The sequence below is a fragment of the Thamnophis elegans genome, chromosome 1 (genome assembly GCF_009769535.1).
Source record: "Thamnophis elegans isolate rThaEle1 chromosome 1, rThaEle1.pri, whole genome shotgun sequence".
In the NCBI taxonomy this organism is placed as follows: Eukaryota; Metazoa; Chordata; class Lepidosauria; order Squamata; family Colubridae; genus Thamnophis; species Thamnophis elegans.
The window spans coordinates 138,982,068-139,008,609 of NC_045541.1; the positions used below are offsets into that span (position 1 = coordinate 138,982,068).

The window sequence follows — 26,542 nt, forward strand, 5'->3', positions numbered from 1 at the left end:
CTTTTATGCTTTCAAACTCTTCAGCTGAATCAGATCACAAAATGGATTATGATGAATCAATTCACAAAAAGATAATTATTTTAAATCAGTGGAAAATAAGTCTGTATTATAATGATCTAAGAAAATTTCAAATTACCTTTGGACCCTGGGGCTAATGCAGCTCGTTTGATAGCATATGTTTTTAGACACCGTTCGAAGCTGTCATCCCAAAGAGCAACAATTCCATCTTTTGCCCCAGTTACAAATCCCTAAAGAGAAAGATAATATAAAACATATTCCATATCTCTTGATTCTAAACCACATTGAGAAGTTATTTACATGTTATACTCATTCATATTTTATTCCATTGCCGCAACCCTGAGTAATATTTCTACAGCTATTTTAATCAATTTTACCCTCAATTTTATATATTTATGGCATCCATATTCTCAAATTTACGTTTCTGAAGCACAGATCGCAAAATTGTATTGTATTAAAATGTGGTTGTTTCATGTTATATTCACCCTGAATGATGGTGACAGTTTCACAGTGAGCATCATCCAAGCCAGATGGCTTGTGACTTTTGTTGTGTTTTTGAATGCAAGGCTACATGTGCTTAAAATATTATTGTGCTTATAGTGAAAGCCCTTGAGTGCAAAGGAAAGTGCATCTAGTGATGGAGAAAAGACTAAAAGGGTCAAGAAAGTGATGCCTTTGAATGAGAAAGGGCAGGTTCTAAAAAGGTTTTCTTGTCCCCATCCCCCCCACCCCCCACACAGAGCAGAGAGATTGCTTAAATGAGGTGGGGAGGAAAAAGTGGGGGGGAATCTCTTTATGCAATTTCTCCTGTGATAGATTCATTTTCCACTCTTACCCCTCCCCACCATAGGGTGGAGATATTGGAGAAGAAGAGATTACAAAAGACTAAGAGTAAGCAAAAACACAATGAAGACTGCCGTGGCTGCTTGTGTAGTGTAATGTGTGCACTGTTGCTAAGATGCATAGCCATACTCTTGATATATACTTTTTGAGTTAAGGAGGAAAAAGATGAAAAATAGTGAGCTTGCCAAACCCTTTAGGCATATCTAATCTAACTTCTGGGCTTGAATATAATAAAATCAATTTATATTCAATAGTAAGTTACTCACTTTTTCTAATGCATGCATACTGAACAATGGGCCATCATGTGCTTTCACTGTTTTGACGAGGAAAATATCTCTCCATATATACACGTCTCCTGTTGCAGTTCCAGAGAATGCCATTTCTTCTGTCCAGCCATAAACTGCACACATCATTGTATCAATTTTTCCCACTGGACCCACATAACCTTTTTTTCCAATTAGTCCACCTCCTTAAATTAAAAAAAAACAAATTATTATATTAGACCTTGAACATGTGTTTCTAAATGAACACAGAAAGTTTTTAAAGGTAAAACACAATGACTTTCATTTTTTCTTTCACACACACACACACACACACACACACACACACGAGTCTATAAATATCATCAAAGGGTCATCTGTTATCCTCACAGTTTCTCAAAAGCAAATTATGTTAAAAAACTAAAGTAACAACTTACTATTGGGTTTAGCTTCATTTACTTTCATATCCCAGTAAACTACAGTATCATATAAAAGGGAAAAATAAAATATGATTGAAGTAACTTGATAATTACTCAAAGTAATTTTAAAAATATTGCCTTACCTGCTCTTCGCCAGAATTTTATGTGTTTAATTCCAGCTGTAATTAGTTTATCGGGCATAAAGGGGTTAATTTTAACAACAAAGATCTTGTCTTTACTCCCCCTAAAAGAAATTTAAAAATGTTTTCACTTTCATGTGGGAAAATATTTTCTCCATACAATAAAGCTTTGACAAAAACAACTTCAACAATTACTTATATTGAAATAGCAATATAAACATTCCAAATTTTGTTTTAAAATTAGTAGATGAATTGTCTATTTATCTTTCAAACTTAGAATTGGACATTCTCCATTTTACAAGTAGACCTAATGTATAGTATATGTAAGGCCTGTAAAGCAGATTGGATATAGTTTGTACAATTCATCCACATTCATAATAAGAAATTTGACAGTCCATTGCACATTAGGTATCAATACAAACAAGACTACAAATGTCCTGCTTCTTACTATGATTTCAATATAATCATAACACATTATTAGAGTAAAACAACTGGGTGACCTTTTTACCTTACTGCTGAAAGCTTATCTCCTTTTCTCCAATCCCAAAGAATAACAGTGTGATTGTCATCTATTCCAACTGAAGCTAAACGTTTTCCATCAGCTGTAAAACAAAGTATAAAGCATTGTTTTATAAACAGCAATATTTACAAATTATGGCAATTAATATGGGGGGCATTTTGAATATCTAAACTCTCATTGTCACATATTTGTATATCAGCAGTAACTGTCCTCATTGCTATTTGATTCTAAATATGCACTTTTATATTTTTTCAATCATTCTCCATCATTTCAAGGCCTAAAAGGTCAGTGTCATTTGCATATGGGCTGCTTGGTTTTCCAGATTTTCCAGTACCTCTGTATACTTTCAGTAACTTAATAATAATCATAGTCTGCTATTAAAATGCATATACTGTATTTCTCAGGCAAATCTAGCTTATTTACCTAATTTCCTGAACCGCTTAGACATTCCAATAGTACTATGTGTCAAGGATGGCTAATATAATTGCAATGTACAAAAATGCAACTTAAACTCAATAAAAATAGATAAATATTGAGTAGCAAAAACAAAAATCACATTTCAAAACATATTATAATGCCATATATTTTTGTGCTGCACCTAACAAATGAATATTTAATGACACTTATATCTCTTCATATACGTAAACATTTTGAAGAATGCCTCCCATAATAACTGATGAAATTTAAAGGCTGGCACTTCTGTTGCCAACATTTGAAAGCGAGATCTGTGATGCTTACTTTAAAAATCATTAGTTTATTAATCTAATGTTTCTCTAATTCAATCACATGCTTGTTTTTAAAAGATATACTTTTTCAAACTAATTAATTTTTTTTTAAAAAAATTCAACAATGGTGAAATATATGACAGAAATGATGCTTTTGTTATATTTCAATGTTTTTTCATTGGCATTGGATCATTCATCAACTATTATGGTCATTAACTTATTTTCAACATTTAACCAATTTAAGACCAATGCTATTATATACATCTGCCTCAATTAGTTATCTCCACTTAATGATTGAAGATTCTGTTCCTTTGGCCATCAAACACCCACATTTTAGGAAGAGACAGGCCTCATAAGAATAGGCAGTGAGTTAATTTCATTATATCGTTGCTGAACAGAATCCAATACCAATGTCCAGAGAGATATAAAAGACAACATTCTAATAATATCTCTCCTTCACACACCAACAAATACACATCTGCCCTTACTATTAACAAAATAAATCATATTTATGCAGTCTACACTTTCACAAAAATGGGATAACCATACATACCTGAAAAATCAACAGCACAAACACCAAACTGGTGATAGCCCTTTAATACCGACAGTGGTTTGATTGTTTCTGTATCCCAAACATGGGTTGAGCAATCCCGGCCAACCTTATATAAGAGATTGAACACATAAACTTACTATACTAAATTTACTAGTTTTTTAAAATTATACCCAATTCCTAACCATGTCAGCCATTCGTATTTTACTCCTATTTCTATGTCCTTCAGAAAACTTGCAAAACCTGGCTGCTCAAGAAGGCCTTTTAAGTCTGGTTAATATAGATCCATAACTCTGACATTAATTCTTGCATTCTATATGCTTATGATTATTATTTTTATTTATAATGTGTTTAATTTGTCAATACCTCTACATTCTCTAGAGCACGGGTATCAAACTCGCAGTGTCATGTTGCCGTCACATGATGTTTCGTGACGTTTTTCCCCTTCATAGAGCTGGGGTAGGCATGACCTATGTGTGACGCATCCGGCCTGTGGGCCGCCAGTTTGACACCCCTGCTCTAAAGTCTATTTTGGAATAAGGCAATAGATAAATTGTGCAAATAAGTAAGTACTGTAAATGTGAGCTTAGCAAACACAGCACTGTTTTTTCCTGGGATGATTCTGTCTGTCATTATAAATTATTGTTGTACAATTTTGAAAATAAACTTTGTAAGGTACATTATTTTACTTAAAACAATCACTAGATTAACAATTTTGAACAATTGTTTAGAAAACAGAAATTATTCCATTTGATCCAAGACAAGATAATATTACAATTATGACACTTTCTGTACATAATAATGCAAATGGCATTGTTATATAAGAACATCTTGACATATGATGCCATTATATAAACTTCATCATTTACATAAGGATCTACATGTCCTGTAGATGTCATCTTTTACATCCTTTGATCCAACCACTATCATCTATGCAATGGATTCAACCCACTGGTTCTAATCAAGCACAGGTCCATCCATGTATTTTATGAAGTTCTGTGTATCTAGCTGCTTCAGTATTTCTCAATGTAAAGCATGCAGTGGAAAAGCTCTCACACATACACTGAACATTTCCCTTTGCAGGAAAAATATGCTTCTGATTTCCAGACACTCCTATTCTTATACAGCCCAAGAATCATCCAAGAGAGTCATGTTATTATTTTTTCTCATGTAGCATAACAAGCGCAAACACATTTTCTACAGCAGAAGAATATTGACAGGAATATTAAATACCCTTTATAGATTGACTGGACTGAAATAACAATTCTAGATCTCTAGTTCTTCCATACATCCTACCTGGCCTGTGGCGACATAGTCCTTTAGAGGATGAATAGCAAGGCATAGGATATCATCATCATGACCCAAATAAAAGCGCTGTGTGTTTTGCTGCCGATTGTATACTATGCCCACTGCTGCAACGTGGTACACAATTTCCCCAGTCTGAGTGTAAAATAAATTACTCCGACAGTCATAGCCTCTGTAACTAATAAAACAACATGAAATTAAAGTAACATGCATCTTAATGTAATAAATATATGCATGGATCGTGCTATTCCTCTTCAACATAAGCCACATTGTATTTAAATGCAGGAAAAAATAATCAGAAGCAGAAAAAAGAAGAAAAGGATATCTAACTAAACTTAGTTTGTGCCAATATTATTCACCATAACTCTATTTCTATGTTTGCTTTCACTAGTTTCATACCTTGTCTTTTGCTCTCTAAACTTCTCCTCTCTCTCTTTTTGAAGATCTCATCAACTTCATCCAAACCAAGGGTGGGCTGCTGGGGGGTTCACAGGGGTTCAGGAGAATCTTTAGCTAAGATTCTGTGCAGTTCGGAGAAACCACAAATCCCACTCCTGACTGGCCCTGCCCACCCCTCCCCGGAGTCCCCATGTGGCCCGTTTTGGATCAGGTTAAGTACAGGGCGTGTGTGGAGGCTCAGAGAGGGTAAAAAACAGGTCTACTGGAAGTTCGGGAAGGCCGGAAATGGGCCCATTTTGGGCGTCCAGAGCCTGTGGAGGCCATTTTTGCCCTCCCAGAGGCTTGAGGAAAGCCTCCACAGCCTGGGGAGGAAAAAAATACCTCCCCAGCTATGGTGCAGGAGGCCAACTAGGCCAGGGCCACCATGGCCACGCCCACCCAGCAACCAGGCAGAGAACCCCTTGCTAAAAATTTTGAAGCCCATCCTTGATCTAAACACGGCTTTCCCAGTTTTCCTCTTCCCCTCAAACTGTTCTTTCTTTTTTCATAACACTCCATTTTTTTCTATGCAGTCCATAATGATTTATCTTTCATTTATGTACTATTTATTCTTAACCATATTTCTTTCTGTTTTATTACTAAATTCTCCTGGCTTATCCCATTCACCATGTAATAAAGTGGGTGAAAGCACACTCCTATATACAAAAAGCTAAAGATTTCTGTATCAATCTGGTGCTGTTTTTTTGGAGCATTGTTCAAAGACCATTTCTGTGGTATGTAGCCTGCCAAAGGAGCATAGAATGCTGTTACCTTCCCCCTGAAGTGGTGCCTATTAATCTACTCAGATTTGCATGCTTTCAAACTGCTAGATATGCAGGAGCTAAGGCAAGTAAAGGAAGTTCACTCCGTGGTGCAGAGCTCAGGTAGGGCTGTCAGCTCTTCAGCTGACAAGCTCAGCATCATTAACCGCTGAGTCATTGCGCCCCTACTCCTACATACCAAATTGGGTATGTCTCACAGAATGACAAATCAAACTAAGTTATATCAGTAATTTCCCTTTGAACTGTTTGCCCTGATTAAAAAGGTTATCTAAGTTCCTGCTTTCAACTTAGACCTACTTTCTATCACCTATTAGGGCAACACTCACTATCTTGACCTGTTTTAAACAATAACTCATAAAATTAAAACAGAAAAACTATCGTCTTGTAGAAGAAACATGCAAACACAGTACATCTTGATAAATACATAATATGTATTATTTCCTTTTAGGAAAGAAAAGAAAAAAAGTAGAAAAAGGAAAAGGAAAAAGAAAAGATTTACACACCCGTGAACAAAATGCAATCTTATACTATTGATGGGAGCCCTCTCTCTTCTTTTTGAAGCTGCAGTTTTTCTTTTTTCTTTGCATTGCTCTTTAAGCTGAGGTAGATCTTCTTTGTAAACCTTAGAATACAAAGATTTTCTGTCATTGTGCATATTTAAAGAACAAATCACAAGGAGTAGAAGTTTTCTATATGAACATCATATATTGGACATAGTTGCAACATGGTTAAAAAGCTATTTCAATTAAATAAATTATTAGAATAAAATTTATAAGTAATTACCGTGAAAGCTGAATAGGCAAATGCTTTGCAAGCCCCAGTAATGAAAGTCAAACGCATAAAAAAATCCTGAGGTTAATATTAAATATAATAGGAGGTAAAACCACAACTATCTGCTCAAGAATTGAAAATGAAGATATTGACTTAGTGGAAAGTCAATAAGTTCCATCTTAGGCATGAAAACCAACTGGGTGACTTTGGGGCAATCACCCTATCATGCCAACCCATCTCATAAGGTTATGGGAAAAATAGGAAGAAGGAACATTATACATGTCCATGGCCTGAGTTATTATTTATAAAAATAACAAAGTTAGAATAAAAAATAAAGAAATGTTAATATTAGACATTTGGGGCAAGAGCTGAAATTACTTTTAAAAGTCAATAAATGGGATACATTCATAGAATGACCTAGCTGTATGTAAAGGTTCCCCTCGCACATATGTGCTAGTTGTTCTAGGGGGTGGTGCTCATCTCTGTTTCAAAGCCGAAGAGCCAGCACTGTCCAATGACGTCTCCGTGGTCATGTGGCCAGTGTGACTAAATGCCAAAGGCGCGTGTAACACTGTTAGTGTTGGTTCCTATTTTTTCTACTTGCATTTTTACGTGCTAGATTGCAGAAGCTGGGACAAGTAACGGGAGCTCACTCCGTTACATGGCACTAGGGATACAAACTGCCAAACTGCAGACCTTTCTGATCGACAGGCTCAACGTCTTAGCCGCTGTATGTAGCAAATGCATTTCTCCATTTTTAAAAATCCCATTTGTGATGATAGCAAAAAGTTTATCCAGTGATACAGTACTTCAGGGGACATAATTTCAGGGATCTATATTTAATTGTCTTGAATTTGGAAGAAGCTCCATAGGCACTCAATGTGACACGGCTAGGACTTTTATTGCATACTAGAACAAAACCATTTAAAGCAGTTGATTAAACTCTGCCAACATGATAATGCTATTCCTTCTTATACCTTCTATAGTTTACATTGGGCACTTTTTCCTTTTTCATTTGAAGAATCTTGCTTGGTATGTCTCATGCTGGGTGGCATTTGGTTATTAACATATGGCAGATAGTAAGAAAGTCTAGTGTCCAACATCTCTAAAATCAACTTATTTTCCATATTCCATCCCCTCCCTCCTCAGACTATACAGAATCAACAGGCAGACAATTGATTGGCAGAAAAGTAGCTCAAGCTTATTTGTGGTATTAATATTTTAGACACATCCAGGATTATTAGGACAAGCAGAATCAATCTAGGGTGTTTCTAGATCATTCCTTAATGTATAGGATAATACCTGTCGTCGATAAGTGATCTGAGTCTCTTGCTCAATTTCAGAGTCCAGCTCTGGAACATCAGATTGATCAGAATCTGATTCTTCACTATTGGAGTCAATCATGCTTTCTATAATACAAATAAAATGTAGAGAAAATACTGAAATAGTAAAAGCAAATTCAAGTCAAGAACTATACATATTCTCACAGAAGCAAATTCTATGGAGGGCCTTCAAGTTATGAACATAATGTTCCCATGAGAAAAAAGGGTAAGATAACAGAAACCTGAAAGGATGGGAAACAAGCAGTTACAGTACATGGCTATAACTATTAACTCAAAAAGACAGAAGACGATAGACAGTATTCCGGGATACTGTACTGTTCCCCAGGGTGGAGAATTTCTCACAGGATTTCTTCAAAGGATAACATACATACCCCCTCTTATTATTCTGTAGTAAATTTATGTCTACTTGTAAACATGCAGGAGGGAGGAAGTTTAAATGTTATAAATAATACATAACCCTCAGATCTAAATTTCACTTTTACTACCACTCTCATTATAGAAGGAGCGCTCACCCTTGACGATTATCAATATCTATACATACTCGGCAATACTATTGATCATGGTTAAGTCACCAAATTTTTCCATCAGTATTAGAAGTAAGTTGCAACCCAGCTGGAATAATTACAAAAGCCCCTAAGATACAACAGCAAATGGGACCAGAATTCCTATCAGTAAATGGTGAGATTGCAAAATTCAACATGGTTGAATTGCTTAATGATGGCAATCCTGGCACTTCTTCTTATTGTAGTTAAACAAATCCATTTGATCAATAGATTCCCATTAGATTATTACTTTTTCTCATTTTAGACTATTAATATGATTGCAATTTCTTGTACTGAATAGATGAAAATGGACTGCTCCTGTGTTTTATAACAAAGGCCAATTAAAGTGTCTTTCAAAGTATAATGTTTAAATTCATTGTAAGTGTCACTACATAGCCAAGGTTAAAGATAGAAAACAAGAACCAAAACAGGAATAAGAATCATCTAATCTGGTGGGAAATCAAAAGAAAGAGCAAATTACAGTCCAGAACACTTGCAGACGATTCTAAGATTTTAATAAATCTTGATCAAATCCAATTCACTGGACTTAAAAACCAGAAGTCTATATATTTACATATGAGATACATTTTCAATCATTGTTCCATACTATTCTGGAATATTTTAGAACTAGACTCATTTTTGTAATCTGTTCCTGGCATTTAATATGACTTTTAAAATATTTTGTTATTAGCCAACTATAGAAGAGGGAGAAAATATGTCTAGATAAATAAATACCAATGTTACACAAATAGGGAAAATAGCAAAGAACAAAACGTAGGGGGAAAACCTCTCAAAAATATGAATAATAGCTGAAATATTTCCCATCTAAAGAGAAATTCATGTCAAAATCATTACTAGCAATATTATATATTATTGTTGAAATCATATTAATTTGTATATATTCACTCACCTTGCGGGGCTATGTGAAGAGCATCTTTCAACTTTCTTTCAGGAATAAATTTCCACTGGAAAACAGAGTGGTCTGCTCCACCAATAGAAATAACCCATTGATAATCATGTGACCACCTGACATTTGTCACGTGTGCTGAATGACCAAAGTATTTCTTAAACTTTGCCCCTAATAAAAAACATAGGTTCATTACATTTTGAAGTATAGTTCACACATCTAATGCAGTGTTTCTCAAATAGGGTTCTTAACAGACTAGGTCTTCATGGTCTTACAAAAGACCAACAGGATCAGGTTCTTCCTGATCTCTGAAGGGAGATTGTAATATATTTTTTAATTGTGAGCTGCCCAGAGTAATTTGCTGAGCTGGGCAGCTATAGCAATCAATCAATCAATCAAACAAACAAACAAACAAACAAACAAACAGAGAATGTTCCAGAAGTCAGGTCTATGCTGAGAAGACATATCTCCTAGTACCCAACAGCCAACATTTTTGGATTGATGGGATTGTAACATGCCCACCTGCTTGATTGAATGAGATGGGTAGAAACAACTGGGAAAAGATATTGTCTCAGGTAATCTCATGCCAAGCTATGAAGAGCTTTAAAGGCAATAACAGCACCATGAATTGCACCTGGAAATACACTGGCAACCAATGCAGCTCACACAGTAGTGATTCTAATGTGTCGAATATCCAACATGTTGAAGCTTGTGAATACTTTTCAAAGGCATCTCCATGTACAGCGCATTGCAATAATCCAGATATTTAAGACCACAAAACACAGTTACAGCAGTTTTCACTTAGCAATCACAATTGAGACTAGCAAATGAAACTCTGGCCACTCTGAAAGCTCATCACTGTGTGACAAGAATTGCTAGTCTCTGCATCAAGGTCGTATTTTTCCCTCTTCATAAAGTTTTATTAATGTTACGTGACCTATAACAGAATTACTACTTTTGAATTGGCTTTTAGCGTATTGACTATTTGAATAAAAAAAATTCAAAAAATTTGGAAAAAATTGAATAAAAAATCTTAACAATCAGTCTCTTTTTCTTTCTTCCATTTTAAGCATGTATAGTCTTAATATGGTCCACTGGAGTTGGGGTGGGGGACAATTAAATAAATAAATACTGAAAATAATATAGAATCCCAAGAAATACTGAAGTCTAAAAATGATACAACCTATTATCAGAGAGATTTGCATATGTCCAATCCATATGTGGCTATTTTAACAATTAAATTCCTTAGTAAATGAATCACAAAGGTTACATTCGGTTGATTGAGTCTGTGCTGCATCTAACCTTCTCTGAGCCTTACAAGGGCCTTATAAGGGCCTTATATTTTAAGCTCCAATTGGATCCAATGTTTTGGAGTATCACCCTGATCTAACATGTTGTGAAACCTGTATCTTTTATGTATGTGTGTGTTTCAGCTGACACACGTGACAATGCCTTATCTGCCTCCTTCCCACCAGCACATATTTCTTTTAATTAGAACTGATCTCTTGAAAAGACATTACTTTGGTTTACTACCTTATAAAACTTATTTCCATTAAAAGTACTTTACAAAAAATGTTACCTTTTCTTATACATGGATACCGAAAGAGTTTTACTGTTCCATAATCATCAGCTGTAACAAGAACCTGACCAACGAAATTTGCATCAACAGAATTGATATCATTGATCTCTGAATATTTAGGCCATATTCCATTAACTTCAAGGCCTGAAACTGAAGTCCATGAAGCCCACTGGATGCCCTTTAATTCTTCTTTGTTCATCACTTCTTTTCCACCTAGACAGAAAAAGATACCTACTTAATGATGTTCGTCAATTATAAAAAAAAATAATTACTTTAAGTAAATTCTGAATTTTAGAATTGTTGTATTTCCCATGAAGAATCTTAATGAAGTTTTAGGTAAGCTCCCCGTTGAGAGAGCAAGTACATTCAGAGAAGCACACAAACCAGCATATAGAGACACTGCAGTTTAAATAGGCTTTTACTTTCGTGGAAAATAGAGGTATCAGAATCCATCAAAGAGTCCAAGTCATACACGGATAAGACAGTCAGTCATCAATATGTCTTTCAGTTAAGGGATAATCCAAATAACATAGTCCAGTAACATATAATCAATTCAGTACTCAAAGTTTGCTAGCATCTGCAAAACTTACAATAGCACAAGGCACTTTCTAACAGCCACCTTCCAAAACACTCAGATCAAATCAGCCCAGCATATAACGAACAGAGAGCTAACAGTCATTCTGGCTCCCTCTTATGGCCGATTGAGGAAAACAGCAACCAATCACATTTTACAGTATGATTTAAAGAAACAGGTACAACATTGTTACATGATTTATATATTGCCAACCCAACGGTTAGATTATATTCCTAACATATACAATATATAAATCTTACAATCTTAATCAGTATTCCTCGCAACGTTTATGCTTTATATTACCTTGGGCCTTAGTAAAATGATCTGCGATGTTATCTTCAGACATACAATATTTCAGTGAAGCTAATTTACTATTCACACTTTGCTTTACATTCAGATATCTTATATCAGTGTTTTTTGACCTAGTTTTTACAGCAAGATTGGATGCCATCTGAATTGCTGCTTGATTGTCTTCATAAACACAATAGGCTCTTGTATGTCAATTCCCATATCCAGGAGAAGTTGTTTATAACAAATCAAATCCGTACATAATAATGACAAACATGAGAACTCAGCCTCCATAGTTGATAGACTTAAATGTTTTTGTCTAATAGACCGCCATCCAATTAGTGCCTTTCCCAGGAATACAACAAACCCTGATGTTGATTTCAGTGTAGACACATCTGTAGCAAAACTTGCATCAGCATATGCAGTTAAACTCAGATCATTCTTAGGTTCTAAATACAATGCATAATGCATCATTTGCTTAAGATATCTTAATATCCTCTTAGCAGCTTGCCAAATACTTTCTGTAGGTTTAGCATTAAACCTGGCTAATTGATTTACACTATATGTTATGTTGGGCCATGACCAATTACTCAGATATGATAAGCTACCAATCAATGATTGATAAATACCTTTATCAAACGCAGGGCTTTTTACATCATCACGGCTAAATTCCTGGCCCATTGGAGTTTTAGCTGATCTACACAGTTCCATCCTAAAAATTCTGAGTAGCTGGTTAATCTTCTCGGTTTGTGAGATTTTGTATCCTCCCCTAGTTTTATCTATTTGTAAACCAAGATATTGCCTAATCTCATCGAGATATTTTATACTGAACTTCGTCCTTAACAGTGTTATAATCCTCATAGCTTCTTGCTCAGTTTTAGTGATTAATGCTAGGTCATCAGTGAACAATAGCAACACACCATTACTTTCTTTCTTGAACAAACATGGATCAGCCATGCCAGCTTTAAAATCTATCTTAGTTAACTCTCTAACTATACATTGATTCCATTCATATCCTGATTGCTTCAAGCCATACAGACTCTTTTTCAATCTCCAGCAATCAGTTTTACTATCAGTTTTAAATCCCGCAGGCTTCTGTAAATATATAGTATGTTGCAACAGTGCATGAAGATATGCTCTCTCTACATCTAAATAATTAACTATATATTCATTCTTAGCTGCCCACACTAATGCTGCATGTAACGTTGTAGCCTTTAAACTAGGCGCAAATACCTCATCATAATCATTGGCTGACTGAGCAAACCCTTGTGCAACTAACTTGGCTTTATGGGTTACAGTCCTATCTACACTATTTTTAAATTTGAAAATTCATTTACAACCAATGGCATGTTTACCTGGTGGTAACTTTACGTTTTCATACACCTCTAACCATTGCAATGATTTTAATTCCTTCTCCATTGCATCTTTCCAAGCTTTCTGTTCCTCAGTTGGAAATAGAGTTAATTCTTGGTAATTAGCAGGAACCTTATTTGCCTGACATGCTATAGACGCCTGATACCTGTCAGGTGGTCTAGTTACACGAGTTGAATGTCTAGGTATTTCAGGACTCACCAGTGGACTCTCCTGTATAACCTGCTCTTGTTCTTCTGGTTCGTCATATACTTCTTCCTTAATTTCTTTAATTATTGGTTTTCCTACTTCATCATTAGGCACTACTTGGGTGTCGATAATTACATTATCATTTGTTTCTAATTTATTCCACCCCACGTGTTCTATAAACATAGCACTAGCGCTACAGTAAATCTTAGCTGTGCCCTTCTCCCAAAACCTAAATGATCTATAGTTAGCCTCATATCCTACAAAAAATATCTGTCGAGCTCTATGTTGCCCTTTCAGTCTCACTTGTGATGGTATATGCACCCATGCTGGGGCTCCAAATGTATGTAGGTAACTCTTCCATGCCACCTAGTGAATGGCAATTCACCGATTGTTGTATTCACCACATTATTTAAAACATGGTTACTACACATCATAGCTTCACCCCACAGTGTTTCCAGCAAACCTGAATCAGCTATCATAGTTCGAGCCATGGCCTGTAATGTTTGCCCCCTTTGTTCTACCAACGAGTTATGTTGTGGCCTATAAGGAGCAGAATGTTTGTGCTCGATTCCAGCTGTTTTTAACATTGTTTGGAATTTATAGTTGGTAAACTCCGTCCCATCATCAGTAACTACAGTAATAACCTTAGCTTTCATCTTTCTTTCCGCAAACCTCAGCCAATTAAAGAAATTCTGAAACATTTCTGTTTTGTTTTTCATTAAGTAACAGAAACCGTATCGGGAATAATGCTCCATGATACTCAAAACATAACAGGCACCTCCCAAACTGGGTTTCTTAAGTCCTTTTATATCAGCAAAAACAACCTCCAGAGGTTCCTTTGTTTTAAAACCATTCAGTCTGTTTGCTGGATTAACTTTGTTTTTCTCCTGATTGCAAACATTGCAGTTTAAATATTTTCCACATGGTTTTAGTTTTACTCCTTCTGCCACTATCAACAACCCACAAAATCATGGTTTACTGGTGCATTGCTAGACATAGACAAAGTAGACATAGCTAAGTTGACATTAGCATTTTTCTTAGCTCTTCCGGCATTCTGTTGTTTTGCCTTTTTACTAGCTATATGTCCCTTAGCCCCACAAGAAAAACATTTTCTAACAGTATAGGCAGTAGAAGGTGATTCCTCATGTTGTGGTGGTTTCTCTCTCAGTTGTTTCCTCTCCATCCTTCTTCTTGACTCTTCCAACAGTCGTGCAGTAATGTCAGTCAATGTTAGTTCATTTCGGGTTAGGACTTCAAGAGAAGATACAAAAACATCACAACTCTCATCCAGTGAGGAGACTATGATATAAACTTGATGTAGCTCAGAAAAAAATAGTTCTTTTTTTATGTAGCTTCTGAAAAACCCCTTTCATAAAGGTTAAATGAGCTAACATATCTCCACCTTTCAGAAGACGTGCCCTAAACAGTTTACGTGTAAGATGTATATGTGCACCTACAGTATCACGTACATAAATCCTCTTCAAATTCTCCCAACATCTTGCAGCAGAATTTTTTCTACGAATATGAACTAATTATTGGTCATTCAGTGTTAGACCAATAATACACAATGACCGTTTGTTGCATTGCTGAAAATCTGCTATCTTCTTGGCATCATCATCGTTATCTGGATTCCAAGCAGTTATGTTCGGTGGATTCTGTACAGCATCCTATGAACCTTCCCTATGCAGGAGTAGACAGCATTTCATAGACCAGGAAATATAGTTTGTTCCATCCAACTGGGTTATTATCGATAGGCTTGTTGATGGGTCACTCGGCATCTTCTCCAAGATAGTACAATCACTAAATAAACAGCTGTCTGTATGCGGTATTGCGTATCAACACCAACTCTCCTTTAGCTACGTCTGGTACACTCTGGGCCCATAACCAGTGTTAGGTAAGCTCCCCGTTGTGAGAGTGAGTACCTTCAGAGAAGTGTTGTGAGAGTTGTGTTGGAGAACACACAAACCTGCATACAGAGACACTGCAGTTTAAATAGGCTTTTACTTTCGTGGAAAATAGAGGTATCAGAATCCATCAAAGAGTCCAAGTCATACACAGATAAGACAGTCAGTCATCAATGTCTTTCAGTTAAGGGATAATCCAAATAACATAGTCCAGTAACATATAATCAGTTCAGTACTCAAAGTTTGCTAGCAGTTGCAAAACTTACAATAGCACACGGCACTTTCTAACAGCCAGCTTCCAAAACATTCAGATCAGATCAGCCCAGCATATAACGAACAGAGAGCTAACAGTCATTCTGGCTCCCTCTTATGGCCAATTGAAGAAAACAGCAATCAATCACATTTTACAGTATGATTTAAAGAAACAGGTACAACATTGTTACATGTTTATATATTGCCAACTCAACCATTAGATTATATTCCTAACAGTCTTTTTCTTTATAAGAGAGTACTGAAAGAAACAATAGTAAATAGCACATTTGTTAAAGATTGTGGGAATATTAAAAACATTGTTAAACAGGAAGAAAGAACAACTAACACTCTGTAGGCTTAATATTAATTGAATTGGAAGTATGTGTCACTATAGCTTACTCCCAAGAAATATTTATACAATATTGTAGCCTAAGGTATTCCAAAATGTATACTATCTCCAGCCTATTTGAGTTTAGCATGTTTTTTGAACACAGCTATTCTGTTACGAATCATAATTAGCCAACAAACGGAGTGATTTATGCTTTTATACTTGTTATTCTCAAATAGGGTTAAGCTTGATGAGAGTTATTAGAGGAATAGTCATTACAGTCCCTATGAATATTCCACTAGGAATATGGCATATTAGGCAGCCAAACACACAATTCACTTATTTTTCTCTTGGATTATATAACAGTAGTAAAATATCTCACCAGGCATCCTATAAAAAAGACGTTTTCCACTACCATCATTGGTTTGCAAATATTTACTGTCTAAAGACCAGTCCATATGGGTTATAAAACTTGAGGATCCAACACATTCTCCAACCTTTTTATATCGTTGAATAACACCATAAATGTCAACAGAGCTGTCATTGGAGCCAACTGCAAGGAAATTTCCATCTGGTGAATATTTTAATTCATGAATAGCTTCCTTCCTATCCTTAATGTGAACAACTTCTGTCATATCTCTGTAACACAGAAAATAGATTATATTGATTAAGCTACATTTAAAATGATTAATCTCTGTTGAATCTCTGTCACCTCATGAATATATCTACGTACTGAAATAATATGGAAATAGCTTGCAATTGACTTCTGGGATATTTTTTATATTTTTTTGTTATTTCCTAAATCATAGGCAAGATGCCTTAATTATTAGCTTTCATGAAGTGACAATGAAAAGTGTTATATCACCTTTCAATCTACTTTTGTGAGCTTCCTTGCACTTCTAGTTGGCCTTTGTATCACAAAGAAAGTTGGATTAAAAGGTTGTGCATGATCCAGTACAGCAGTCTTTCACCCAAGTAGAAAAATAGAAAAGCTTGCCATGAATTCTAAACAACTTTACTTACTGATCTGAGTTTTTTTGAAATGCCGTCTCCACAAAAGTTTGACTGGTATTTAATAGTATTTTAGTCATTATATATATATATGAATGGTATATTAATTTATATTGTCCTAAGATAGTAATTATTTATCTTGCTGCTGCCTAGTTTGTATAATGTTTTCATCTTGCATTTTATTTGATTTTGTTGTATATCTTTTGTTGAACTGGATTATTTCTTCACATGTGTGAACATGTACAGCATGCACACATGCTTACTATAAACCTAACATCTTTGACTACTGAATAGCTTAAAAATAAAGTAAATGAAACAATCAGATTAAAGCATAAAAGTGATGATCTTGCAGAAAAACTAAAATAAAATGCTTACTATCAAGGCTACAGAAACCAACTTTCTGCAAAAAAAATATACATTCTACATTCCACAGTGGCACATACAGTATAGGGATTTTAAGCAATTGCATTAAAAATGAGTACAAATGGAAAAAAAATGGATGTACTACTTATGTCATGCAACTAGCCAGTAGGGGTTAAGAAAATTACTATTCATTGGAGAAAGCAAAGTTCATTTTACGTTAAAAGCTCCAAAGGTATTACTTACCTAACACGAAGTACTGTAAAAGAACCATCTTTCATTCCAAGAGCAAGATGAATTCCATCAGTGCTAACAGCTGCACAACGAATGGGTTCTTCCATGTTGCACCGTGCAATTAGTGCATGATCTATAAGGCTCCATATTCTATAAGAAATGTATTTCATGCAAACAATATATTATTGCCTTTGCAGCAGAAAACAGAACTGATTTTCCCTTTACAAGCAGATAATTTTTCTTCTTGGTCTTCTAAATCAGACTGATATTGAGAGTTTATTTTCATCATGTCAAAATATATTTGAGTACTGAATTGCAGTGATGCCTAACCTTTCCGGCTTGGCAGACCAGCTTAGGTAGTGGTGGTGATGGCAGTGAGGGGGGTGGGAGAGGGGATGGTTTCACAAGTGTGTTGCTTTAACAAATGTAGCTTTGCGCATGTGCGCGAGTGACTTGCCCACTTTTGCAGCCTGGTTCTGAATGGGCTGCAGCCCAGACCTCGGGTTTGGGGACCCCTGCTCTAGTGCATATTTCTCTGGCTTTATGGTTATTATCTAATTGCTTTGTCTGACTGCAGGTCAATTTCTACTTAGTTCAAATTAGGTATACTATTATTACCACTCTAAAAACATTAGTCCTTGCAACTCTTTGTTGTCATGCTATTATTTTCTGTTGCGGTGAGCTTGTTTGGGTTTTTTTTTGCTAATTTTAAAGCACCTGTTATATATTTTTGTTGATCGTATATGTGTCTATATTTTGTTTCTTTTGTTTTTTCCCCTTTTTTCCTTTTCTGTTATTATTTAAAAGCAATAAAATTATATTAAAAGGTATGCTATTATTACCACATATTGAAAATCTATCTGCCATGTCGGGTACCAATTATCTAATTATTCCACTTACTAGTCAACCAGATGCATAATACATTTACAAGTAATGCACAACTAGGTACAATTCATGCAAAGAATTAACCTGATAAGGAATGAATCTGCATGAGCCATTGAAAAGAAAAGGAAGAAATATGTCACACGTCTTTATCTGATTCAGACTGTTGAACATGTATAATATAGGACCATTTACATAAATTTCATCTAATTTTATGAGCATTAAGTTCCAAAAGATTTAATCATGATAGTCACATTATGGCATCAAAAGCTGATTTTACAATAAAGGAATAATTTTACTGTATAATAAATTTGTATAATAAATTTGTATAATGTATAATGATTTATATAATTAGTTTGTACTTTAGAATTCAAATGACACTTTATAGAATCTTGTATCTTTTTAGAAATGCATGGAGCTAACCTAACTGATCGATCATCACTCCCAGTTACGGCTAATGGTTTTGTAGGATGAACTGCCAGGGCCCAAAGCTCTCCTTCACAGTGTCCTTGCATAATAAGAAAAGGCTTATTGCGTTCATGCACCACAATTTCAAAAATTTCACTGTCTTGTGTTCCAACTAGGATGTGATCTCCTCGCCAACAAACACTCCTCACTGATAGACCTAGGAAAAAGTAAAACAATTGTTCAAGCATAGATTTCATACTCAATGTAATTGCTAGTAGATCTGCAAAATTGCTATTCAAGATAGCAGAAAACTAATTAAATTACACATAATGATTAACCCCAAAGAGAGGTTTTATCTATAGTAAATATTGCATGCACAAATATATTACAGCTGTGCATGTGTCTCAAAACTTGCTTTTCATCCAAGCAGTTTGCCTTTGATCATTTTGCAATACACCTGAAGAAACGATGTTGCTACTTTAAAGACTGTGCTCAGTAAAGTTAATGGGATTTCCCCCCTCTCCCCAAATTCTTGTGCTTGTGCAGGGTCCTACCACTTCTTCCAAATTATTTTTTAAATAATTTTCTTTAAACACCAATTTTTTAACACCAATATCTACCTTTCTCTGTAAGATGTTATGTATATATTGTATGAACAAGTTAGAGGTCACTCAACCCCTACAAAGTTCAACAGAAATAATTCCTAAGAATAATACATACTGTATGTGTGCAACCTAAGAAGCCCTATTTTAGCTAAACTCCTACATGTTTGGAGAATAAATTTGCTCATTTAACAATATGTCCAAAGTGATTGATCCAGATATTCCCATTTCAAGGCTCTAATTTAGACTCTAAAATCTGTCTGCAAAATGTTCCAATAGTCAACAGAAGAAAACTGAGAGAGGAAATTAAAGATACAACAAAATAGAGAATCAATAGATATGAAGCAGGAAGTCTAAGTTGAGCTAAAGAATGTAGACTGCTAGTCAATAGCAATAGCAATAGCAGTAGACTTATATACCGCTTCATAGGCCTTTCAGGCCTCTCTAAGCGGTTTACAGAGAGTCAGCATATTGCCCCCAACAATCTGGGTCCTCATTTTACCCACCTCGGAAGGATGGAAGGCTGAGTCAACCCTGAGCCGGTGAGATTTGAACCGCTAACCTGCTGATCTAGCAGTAGCCTGCAGTGCTGCATTTAACCACTGCGCCACCTTGGCTCTAGTCAGCTTGGATTACTAAATGGTTTGTCCTACAGGAGAATTTTTAAAAAAAAATACTTGTGAGATATGCTTAAAATGATTGAGCAAACTTACATTAATTTATTTTTACCCCAATAGCTTGTTAAATGATAAAAAGATATCAAAGCATATTTGATATCTGTTTAAACCCAAATGTCATTACAATTGTGTACATTATCACAGCCTTCTGTCAAAAGGCTAAACCAAGTAGAAATATTTTGGCAGATTTCTAATGAGAATCCTATTGAGGATTTACCTTATGTAATTAGCTTAATTGTACCAAAGTCATAATCCATCAAATATAATGTTCCCTTCATGATTTTCTTCATATTCCAATTATCATACCTCCAGTTTCTCAGTGATTAAAAGCATTAGTAAGCATGTTTTGTTATGACTCAGTAACAGCAGTATTGCGGTATAATAATTTTAAAGAACATCAGAGGGGGAGGATAAGAGGAGGGAGACTGAATATATGAGCAGAACTATAACTACATTGATTTAAGCTCAAGTGGCAGAACCATTTCATGCATGAAATTTATCACAGTCTTATTATTACTCCAGATGCATTCCTAGCTTGGCAAAGCAAAGCTTAAATCTAAATTATATACAGATTTTCATTATTACATGCTCACATTTGGTGCTGATTATAATCAGGGCTAGGAAACATTATTTTATCACCAACAGAGTGGAAATAACAACCAGTAGAACTACCTATTGATAAAAAGGGCCACTTCTCCGCTGTCCAACTCCAGCTCTGAAAGTTATTCATTTGGAACACAAACTGATTTACTAGGTAGGAACATGTTTTTTTTTCCCTACTTCACACTTATGAAAAATTATCTCTTAAATAAACTGATTAAAATAATCCTTTTTTTTTACCTTTATACCCCTGGTCAGTTTCCCTGAGATCAATTGCAGTAATGGGTTTAAAATTTAAATCCCAAAGACGAATGCAGCCATCCCTGCCACCAGTGGCAAAACCTTCTTCACATGCATTCATGCTGAAAATTCCTGCCTAGCAGAGAAAAAAAACACCACATATTTAATTAGAGATTGTTCTAAAAAGTAAAGTCACTTTCATATCAAGGAACATGATTATTCAAATAAGATAAATGTTTTTTTTATTTATAATGTCTCAGAATAACTAAACTAATAAGAGATATTGTATCTTAAAATAGAAAATAACAATTATATGCATGTTGGTATTTCTGGAAAATCCTTTCTTGAATGCAATTTATACGTTCAAATTATGCATTACATAATTACAAAACACCATTGACAGCTTTTTATAATTCTTCAATAATTTGCTAACCGAAATAAAAATATGCAAAATGTCTTTCCAGTAGTACTTTCTATTTTCATATCTGTTTCATTTAAGTTAATATTAAACCAATTATTTTAGTGTCATATACAGTAGCTCAAATATTTTTTTAATTTTTCTAGTTACAATAACTAGAGAAATTAGTCACAGATCAATTAATTCATTGGTGGGTTCTGGATCCCGGTGCAATCTATACGGTGCAAGGGGGCCGGGCGTCCACCACATGAATGCGCGCAGCACATGTATGCTTACTTACAGCCCGTGATGCTCCAGCTGCTCAGCAGAATGTCGTGCAGGCACTGTATGCTCCATGCACATGCACAGAAGCCCCGAACATCTCAAATACAGATAAGGAGCACGAGTGAGTGGGCAGGCCCTCCAGAGCACCGTACCGTACCAGTACTTGGTGCTCCCAGCAGGCACCAGCACGCTCGTACTGGGGCGTACCAGTCGTATCCTACCACTGAACTAATTACAACTTGCATGAGCTCTTTATATGTAGATAACAGATTTTATGTACTAGCAACACAGGTATTTCTAAGTGAAAACTATTATAATCAAATTATCTTTCACATACCCTGTTTCCCCGAAAATAAACCCTCCCTGAAAATATTGCCACACAGCAGCAGCCATGAGGTGACCATTCTTGCCGCTTCCTGCACCTCAAAAATAATAAGACCTCCCCCAAAATAAGCCTGTGCTTATTTTGGGGATCAAAAGAAAATAAAACCCTGTCTTATTTTCAGGGAAACACAGTAGCATGTAGAACTATTGATAGAAGACAGTCCTTTTCTGTACTACAAGTTCAACAGTGCACTTCTTGAGAAGAGCTGTTCCTCTGGGCCAACTTCTAAAATCATTTAGAAGCAACCAAAATGTCTTTATTGAGAATAGCATATCAGGCTAATTTGATAATTAAAGAACTGTCCCAAAATGTTCTATCCCATGCAAAAACATATAAAATTGCATGACAGATCAGAAACAGCAATGCTGAGGGAAAAACAAAATGCAGATAATACAACTGCAACATAATGACAAGAAAATAAGAATGATTTCAAATCTCAACTCTCTTTTTGACAAAAGTGAATAGGGTCAAATCAGATCAAATAAAAGTAGAAATTTTATAATGATCATAGCCCAGCATAAGGAAGGTGAGTACAGTAATTAGAAAAGCACAAAGGGTACCTCAAGAATCAAAATTAAAAATCTAAGATAAAATATGAAAAGCAATAAGAGATAAAGGATGTGAATTAAAAACTAACCATACATATAAAAAAGCAAGAATCTAAAGCAGGGAGGTCAAACTCAAGGTGCCCAGGCCAGATCCGGCCCACAGGATGCTTAGATCTGGCCTGTGGGCCAGCCTGGAAATATCAAAGGATTGGCCCATGGTGCCTCTGCCAGACAAAATGGGCTGTGCCCCCCCCCCCCGTGCAGATAAGGCTGTGGAGGCCAAAAACCTCCGGGGGGGGGGGGGCTTCAGGGCTTCTATGCAGCCCATTTTTGGCCAGGAGAGTGCTGCAGGAGGGCATGGAGCCAAAAAATGGGTCGTGCGGAAGCCCAGGGCTTCTGTGTGGCCTGTTTTCAGTTGGCAGAGTGCTACAGCAGGCCTGGCTTGGACTGGATTACAATTATGTGGCCTCAAGTAAGTGCCTGATCTGGATAGAAAACAAGCAACATCCTATGTTAATACTACAATTTAGTGCCAGATTTTACATACTGTAGGTGCATTTAATCTAAAATCAACCATCTATTCTATATTCCATATTCTGTATTCTATTCCATATTCCATATTCCATTTTGTATCTATAATTGACAGCCATTTCTGTTTACTATCCTGGAAATTTACTTCTGTTGTTAGACCTTGTATTATGCTATTGTATGCTAAGAGTTTAGTAGAATATGAAGAATAAATGTTTTCAGTAATTTCTGATAAAAGAGGAAAATGGTTATAGTAATGAACTGTGGAAAGAAAGAAGGGCAAAAATGAATCTTGAGCCTATGTCAAATGCTCACCATGGCTACCCGGCGACCGTTCACCCGGCCATGATCACAACAATGCCCAACTGGCCACAACCATCCAAAGCCCTCTGAGGTAAAATACATCCTTGATGCAGCCCTCAATAAAATTGAGTTTAACACCCCTGATCTAAAGGAAGGAGTAGGAACATTATATGGGTACAGAGAAGTTAAAAATTAGTTTGTGGAAGATTATATCTTTCAAGTTACAAAGCACTCTAAAATAGAGAACTGGATTATCATTAGGTCTGGTTTATAACTTAGGTCATAATCCAACGAATTTTGAGCACTGCTGCATAGAATCTGTGCAAAGTGAGGGCATCTGTGGACATGCCAGTGGGATAAAACAAGTTGCTGCTCTCCTTTCTCTGCCATCTGATTGGCCATCAAACCCCTCTTTCCTCCAGGAAGGCTTGGAGTTCTGGCAAGACTCAGTGAAGAATCAATACAACATGGGCAGCAAAGCAGAGGTACCATTTCTTTAGCAGGGAGACATCCTTTGGCTTGTCCAGTGAAAGAAACCTGCAGCTGTTTCTCCTGTATGTCAGATAATGAATTTGGTCTATAATCGTATTTCTCTTTTCTATAGATTGTATATGGGAGTTTTTTTATACAGCATGCTAAAATTTGGAGGTGAATATTCATCAAGCTTTATTATAATTATGTGTGCAAGAGAGTTTACATGGCATTAACAGAGGCAAAAATGCTGTTATTTAATTCTAAATGATTAAAAAATCAAAATTATAAAATGCTTCATGCCTGTTTATATATTTATGTAATTAATAAATAAATTGCCAAGCAACTCTGGTTGTTAACAAGTTAAAAGTCAGTTTGGTCTAGTGGTTAAGGTACCAGGCTAGATCAGGAAATTCTAGTTCTAGTCCTGCCTTAAGTATAGAAGCCAGCTGGCAGATTTGGGGCCAGTCAATCTTTCTCAGCTGAACCCATCACACAAGGTTTTGTCATGGGAAGATGAAGGAGTATTAGGTATGTTCATTGCCTTGAATTAGTTATGAAAATAATAAAGGCAGGATAAAACATATTTTAAAGTATTAAAAATAAATATTTTACTGCAATCCATTTACAAACCAGTGTTTTTCCTGCCTGTTTTTTTTTTAAACTGAAGAAAAAATAAAGATTGTCATATCAAAATTCTACTTACGGCATGCGCTCCTTGTATGGTTCGTATAAGGTTGACTCCTTTCCATACATAAATATCTCCATTAAGTGCACCAGAATATGTTATTTCATCTCTTGCACAGGCGAGGCACAAAATAGTTTGGAGATCACCAGTCTTACCAAATACACCACGCTTTGGTGTCAATGAATTTCCACACAGACTCCAGAACTGTAACATAAAAGTTATTTGCTTTAGTAACATTATTCACGAAGTATTTTAAGCCACTAAAACACAAACTTTTGAGATGGATAGCTGCCAAGACAAAGCTCCAAATTTTGATTTTTTTTCTTCCACTGTCATATATTTAAGTAAATAATATGATGCCCATGCACTTCAGTGTCATTTTTGTTCTATATAAAGAGACAGGAAATATGGAAGTATGCTGTTGTAATCACATATATTACAGGAGAGAGATGAACTCAAGAAACATAGTTGTATCATTAAACTGCACATTTCTAGTAAAACAGCATCCACATTTTGTTTTCCATTTTCATCAAACCACATAAAAGAATATGCAGAACTTAATATTATTTCTATTTCTCTGAGAAAGAATACTGCTGAATTCACTATTATTTATTCTTAAGTCTATATAGTAAATCCATATTTACACATACTGCAGGATGAGCCACTTAAATCAATTCCACTGGTATCAGTGAATCTACTAAAATCTAAAGTGATCTTGCAAGAAACATATCATGTATATCCGTGAAGAATACAGAACAAATCCTATTGACAGACAAAATATTTAGGCTTTAAGAACAAACAATGCAAAATTAATATTAAAAAGTGGTGTCTGATTCTACAGGCGGTAACCATCTCCATTTCATAGCTGAGAGAGTCAGCTGAAAACCTTTCTGTGGTCATGAGGCTAGCATGACTATACACCAAGGCATACAGAGTTACCTTCCCACCTATTTATCTACTTGGATTTACATGCTTTCAAATTGCTAGATTGGCAGGAGCTGGGGCAAGAATGGGAGCGCATCCCATCACAAGGTACGTGGGTCTCAAACTGTCAAGTTTCTGGTTAAAAAGCCCAGTGTTGTAACCATTAGTCCACCGTGTCCCCTTATATATTAATGAATTAATATAGATAACATTACTAGATCTTTTACATATTATCTACTTTGGATAATATGGAGCTACTTTGTTCCATAAGAGGCAAGGCTGGATAATTCTACATACTGTAGGCATTTCTCATCTCAGAAACAAACAGTGGGCTTGGCAAACATAAGCCTATGTTTGGTTCATATTTGGGAATTTGAAGTAGTTTTTGTAGACTATGACAAATAAAAGACTGATGTTCTTCATGTAAGGTTTTTTTCAAAAGTGTTAAGAAATAGCAACCAGATTACAAGTGAGCTCCAAGCCACTCTGAATTAATAAACCCTCAAATCTAAGTGGACCATACAGAAAGTATTATTTCATTAGCTTGGGCTACATTTTTTGACTTAACCTAGTTTACTAATATCCTAGTCCTTGACTCGGTCTCTTTTTAACTCTGAAGCTGCTTGATAGCTCATCTGCTTGGACTACATATATGAATATTGGCTTGATGTTTTATTCTAATGCGAGTTACTAGCTTTTTCATTTAAACTTTTTGATTTATTTACAGTATTTGTATGATGCTGCTGATTTGATTGACAGCTTGTTTGCTCAACAGCTTGCCATGCAATATGTTAAAACCAACTAGAAAATATCTGATTCAGACAAAAATAGACAAAGGATAGAACAGAAATAATTATAAGCATATACAAAAACCACAATCAAAAATCCCAATAGGCCTCAGAAAAAGATACACATAGGCCAGAACCCCTGAAAAAATGTTTCCAATGGAAA

General features: G+C 35.6%; 1 protein-coding gene across 1 annotated transcript in view; it reads right to left on the bottom strand.

Moving 5' to 3' along the window:
• The window catches only part of EML5 (EMAP like 5), an 89,263-nt gene that overhangs the window by 46,164 nt on the left and 16,557 nt on the right, over positions 1-26,542 (bottom strand). The window contains 15 exon segments of the mRNA XM_032224662.1: positions 137-248; positions 1,128-1,330; positions 1,684-1,784; positions 2,189-2,282; positions 3,479-3,584; positions 4,772-4,958; positions 6,504-6,622; positions 8,074-8,180; positions 9,567-9,734; positions 11,143-11,355; positions 16,431-16,687; positions 17,666-17,803; positions 18,959-19,160; positions 21,063-21,198; positions 24,686-24,871. Coding sequence (XP_032080553.1) covers positions 137-248; positions 1,128-1,330; positions 1,684-1,784; positions 2,189-2,282; positions 3,479-3,584; positions 4,772-4,958; positions 6,504-6,622; positions 8,074-8,180; positions 9,567-9,734; positions 11,143-11,355; positions 16,431-16,687; positions 17,666-17,803; positions 18,959-19,160; positions 21,063-21,198; positions 24,686-24,871 — 2,329 coding nt within the window.